Source organism: Octopus bimaculoides, chromosome 9, assembly GCF_001194135.2.
Source record: "Octopus bimaculoides isolate UCB-OBI-ISO-001 chromosome 9, ASM119413v2, whole genome shotgun sequence".
Taxonomy (NCBI): Eukaryota; Metazoa; Mollusca; class Cephalopoda; order Octopoda; family Octopodidae; genus Octopus; species Octopus bimaculoides.
Window position 1 is genome coordinate 10,454,256 of NC_068989.1, and position 5,556 is coordinate 10,459,811.

The window sequence follows — 5,556 nt, forward strand, 5'->3', positions numbered from 1 at the left end:
ACCACCTGTCCTCGTCTGTTGTTATTTTTTCGTATATTCTCCCACATATATATATATATACATACATACACATACAAACATATACATACATACATATACACACATATATATATATACATAAATATGTGTGCGTGTGTTGAGCGTCGATGTACACCCACACAAAACGCGGAGAATGAAAGAAAGAACAACGAGCTAATATTTCCCATAAGAAAAGTTGATGGAACGATACAAGTTTTCAGTTCGCATTCAAACCAATCCTACTGGAAAAGAGACATGAAATTCAAATTACCCATTCTCATGCTATCTTATACACAACCCTTTCCTTCGTTGCCACTGTTCAAGACGTTTTCTGTTGTAAAGCCAAAACTGCGTTATCGCTATGACCATCAGATTTATTACACGTATACCAGACAGAAAAATCAAACCACCGTAAAAGAGAAAAAAAAAAAACAGTATACAGTTAAATAGATAATTATTGGTTATGCCAGTGAAAACAGGGAGAGGTATTATCTAAATGGTTTCCGTCGAATGTAGCACTAGACGTAACAAGTACCTACATATGGTCTGTGTGTGTGTGTGTGTGTGTGTGCGCGTGCTTTTTTTTTTCTTTTTCTTTTTTGATAATTTCAAAACACGTTGGTCTTCAGTTGTCATCGACAGTGATTTCTGCAATCAATGTTTTCATCCGTCTTTTCTGTTTCTTTTTTTTTTTTTTTTTTTTCAAATATCTTTTGTATACGAGGAAGAGTTAAGATTTTTTTTTTTTTTTGGAATAAATAAAATATAATATATAAACAAGAGACTTAGATTTATTTATTCCATTTGTTAAAAGATTTGCAAAGGGAATATTAGGGGAGAAGAGAGAGGAATTGGAAATTATCCGTTTTTTGTTTATTTATTTTTTTAAAGAATATGCGACACCTTTTCTTTACGTGTTTCGTTGAAAGTATTTAAAAGAATGGAAAATAACAATAAAAATAATCATAAGTAAAAAGAAAATAGACCAAAAAAATCCATATAAGGATTAATTTGCTGTTTTACTAAGGTCTATCGTCATCAGTTTCAATAGCAACAAAATAAAAGTGGCGATAATAACAAAACAAAAATAAAGAAATAAAGAAAAGCTAATTAATAAGAGAGAGAACTCCAAATTAAATGTTTAATAGTATTTAGTCTTAGCCATCTAAGTTTGGAGTTGAAGTCATACCAAGGGTGATTTTTCACATTTTATGACTCTACGCGGTCGCTTAATCAGCTGGAAATAACAGCCAAATCTCTATCACATCACACCGTGCTTTCTTTAAAGAATGATGGACTGGATAATGTAGTCTAGGGTATATGCACAACACCTGAAAAACGATCTCACGGCCATGGTTAGAAATGCTTTCATCATGGGTGGACTCCAGGAAGGACGATCTAAGGCTAATAAAAAAAAAATTACGAGTAATATACAAGATTCCTTTCAACGGATATCACCGTCACACTTACGAAACACAGAGCACATGTCAAGCTAAACGGAATTAAGGAATCTGTATAATAAATAATATCTTTTGACAAAGTTCAAAGCCAATTTATTTGAATGAAGTTGGGGAAAAGACGACCAACTGAAAATATAAAATGTATTTCTGTTTCTTGTTTTATCGACCCAGCAGGAATGAAATGTAAAGTTTGATCCTTGCAGAAATTGATTTAAGCAGTCATGTACCAAAGACTAAACAATAACAAAATATTAGCGAAATATAACGTACGTAAACACGTATATATATATATATATATGCGTGTGTGTGTGTGTGTGTAACTGGTTGTGATAAAAAAAAAGAAAATAAACATATATATAATTAAGTATATGAACGACAAATAAATGAAAGGTAATATTGTGACAGATGAAGAGAAGCATAAACATTTGAATATAAATTGGTAAGGAATGGTGAAGGAATGTCTCCATCTAAATGAAAAAAATATATATATTCAAAGAACTACTTACGGTGAATCCTAAAATCATGATGATGGCAAAGATTATAAGAAAAGCGACGAGAAAATAGCGAAAGAGACATTGTCGGACCACTGGGAACATGTTTGGACGTTTCTGCTGTTTCTATTTGAGGACCATCAAGTTTCAGCTGGTTTGCGATAGCCGGTGTCATGTAAAATAATGAAACCAGGTATTAAATTTCCACGTGACCCTGCACTGGAACCAATACTTTATTTTCTTATTCTTTTTTTTTTTTTTTTGACGAAAACTCACACAGCTTGGGAAATAATTGAGTTTTACATTGTATCTACATGGGAGAAGTAAACAAGTTGTGATGCTTTCACTTTTACCATAAAAGACGCAATTTTTTTCAATGCTAGCCGTATTATTTTCAGGGAGACGGGTTTCAGTACTTTTTGGTTAACCTCGGACGGGAGGGACCTGCGCGGGTTAAATGTGAGCAAGTGGTTCTGTATTTGATATCAATGCACACTGCTATCTTTTATTTTTTTACTTGTTTCAGTCATTGCACCTTAGCTAGGCTGATGCACTGCCCTGAATGAGTGAGACTCAATATATAAATTTGTTTAAAAAAATCTGGTGCTTATTCTAGTGATCTTCTAGGTTGCGGGAACGTCAGCAAGGGATGGTAGGGAGGCGGACAAGCACAAATACACACACACAGCTATATGAGCTTCCACACAGTTTCCGTCTACCAAATTCACTCACAAAGCATTAGTCAGCCCAGGACTGCAATGATGCTGAAGTACAGTCTTGAAGAATTTTGTAGTTGAATGAATCAACTCCAGAACATACTTTTTAAGCTTGGCATTTATTCTACCAATCTCTAATGCCACATCACTAAGTTATGGGGACATAAACAAACCAATACTGGTTGACAAATGGTGGTGGTGATGGGGGGACAAACACATACATACATACATATCCACTTACAAGGCTTTGTTTGGCCTGGGGCTATAATAGAAGACTGATCATAGAACTGTGATTGGGAAGTAAGCTTCTTACTTCACTAGTAGCATAGGGGCCAGTGGGGTGGTCCACTCTGGGCAACGTCTTGGCACTTCAAGCATATTAAGTCAGGTCGTTTTTGCCGTTGCTCCCTTCACATAATTGTATACATATACTCTTTTACTTGTTTCAGTCATTTGACTGCGGCCATGCTGGAGCACCACCTTTTAGTCGAGCAAATCGACCCCGGGACTCATTCTTTGTAAGCCTAGTACTTATTCTATCGGTCTCTTTTTGCCAAACCGCTAAGTGACGGGGACGTAAACACACCAGCATCGGTTGTCAAGCAATGCTTGGGGGACAAATACAGACACAAAAAAACACACACACACATACATATATATACGATGGGCTTCTTTCAGTTTCCGCCTACCAAATCCACTCACAAGGCTCTGGTCGGCCCAAGGCTGTAGTAGGAGACAATTGCCCAAGATGCCACGCAGTGGGACTGAACCCGGAACCATGTGGTTGGTAAGCAAGCTACTTACCACATAGCCACTCCTGCACCATAATAATAATATGTATATATATTATATATACCGGAGTAAGCACATGAAATGTGCAACAAGGTGGAAAAAAGAGTACTCAAATACCAGAGGTAGAGTAATATGCTTTATTTAAAAGCAGCAGAAATATAACAAAAAAACCGTTACTCTGAGTTTCACGTTCCCATTCATCGGAACGGGAACGTGAAACTCAGAGTAACGTTTTTTTTGTTATATTTCTGCTGCTTTTAAATAAAGTATATATTATATATATATGGCATTAGGAAGGGCATCCAGCTGTAGAAACTCTGCCAAATTAGATTGGAGCCTGGTGTTGCCATCCAGTTTCACCAGTCCTCAGTCAAATCGTCCAACCCATGCTAGCAATGAAGGCGGACGTTAAACGATGATGATGATATATTATATGATAAGCTTCTACAAAATCCACTCAAGAGGCTTTGGTCAGCCCAAGGCTATAGTGGAAGACAGTGGTAGTTGGACTGAATCTGGAAACAAACTCCTTGCCACACAGCCATGCCTGTGCCTACGAAGAAAGATTTTGCTGCTGAAATTTGTCAGTCTCTTCAGTTACAACAGTTTTACTCATATCCCCTCTGGAATTATATTCCTAATCTTTAACACCCCATAGTTATATTATACTTCATTAAGATTAAGGTAGCAAGCTGGCAGAAACGTTAGGATTCTGGATGAAATGCTTAGCGGTATTTCATGTGTCTTTACGTTCTGAGTTCAAATTCACCTCACCAAAAAATTTCAGGCCTTGTGCCTAGAGTAGGAAAGAATAATGAGTAAAGATTGATACTAGATTTCATAAGTCTTTTCTTCAATGCCTCACAGGATTTTTTATTTCAGCCTTTTTTGGTTGCCCTTACAGTCTGCACAAATTCCATTTCTGATGTAATATTTCCAAAGTTGTTCAAATTAAATTGTCACAGGATACCAGCAACATATTGTTTTTGTCTCGTAACATGATGAGACTTTAAAATTCTATTATTTGTTGTAATTCACAAAACACTGCATAAACCTTCATGTGGGGAGCTAATTATTTCATAATGATCTTTTAGATATGCTTTAATGTATAGTTTATTTGGAGTTATAGTTAATTACTAAATGGAGTAATAGACATGGTGGTATTAACATGGCATTAATAATAGCAAATAAATCTGGTACACTTAATGTCAAATTAAATCAGTTGATAAAGGCAACAGGTTTTAATATGTGTGTGTATGTACATACACATACATACATATTAGGTTGTCAGATAAATTTGTTTTGTTTCTGTACCCAAACCATTTGTTTTAACCCTTACCAACGTTATTTTTAAAATATTTTTATCATAGTGTCTTATGTTTTCTTTTATAGCCCTATTCTTCATCAATAACTTTTATTCATTGTTTTTGAAATTTACTGTACTTATTTGTGAATTTTGTTTGTCTCAGTCTTGTTATTTTGAATTGTCCTTCATTCTAGTAAAATAAAAAGTGTTTGTGGATTCATAGATTGTTGAGATTACATACACTGTTGCTACTGGTTGTTTTTCTTCTGAGACAGTCTTATTAAGCTTAGATAGCACCTTAGATAATGCTTAGATATCAGTGTTTAGTTTTGGGAAGTTCTGTATATATATATATATATATGAAGGAATATTCCAAGTGGCTTTCCGTTTTCCTATGTGTTCGTTCCGTTGTCTGTAGTTCATTGTTCTAACATCCTGTACCCTGATATGCATATATATACACATGTAGATGTATGTACATATATGTGTGTATACATGTATATATATTCTTTGTATTATAGATATATATATGAAAATGTTTTTTTGTAATTCTTCCTTTCTACTTGGAGAGTTTAAATGTAGCTATAAAAATATGTCCATCTGTTGAAATGTAATTTCAGTAAATTTCTATATTTTTGTGCAGCTGAGGATTGCTCTGCATTTTACATTTGATGTAATGTTCACATTGCTTAAATAAATGGAGTTGCATGAAACGATCATACTGCATTGACTTTGAATATCCTTGTTGCTTATTTTGATATATATATATATAT

At 34.7% G+C, this 5,556-nt stretch overlaps 1 protein-coding gene across 1 annotated transcript in view; it reads right to left on the reverse strand.

The window, feature by feature from the left end:
• LOC106871662 (alpha-(1,3)-fucosyltransferase 10) overlaps positions 1–2,469 on the reverse strand; it is a 14,665-nt gene extending 12,196 nt beyond the window's left edge. The window contains exon 1 of the mRNA XM_052970317.1: positions 1,985–2,469. Within this exon, the coding sequence (XP_052826277.1) occupies positions 1,985–2,074 (90 nt within the window). The 5' untranslated portion in view covers positions 2,075–2,469. The remainder of the gene's footprint in view (positions 1–1,984) is intronic.
• Positions 2,470–5,556: the final 3,087 nt, after the last annotated feature.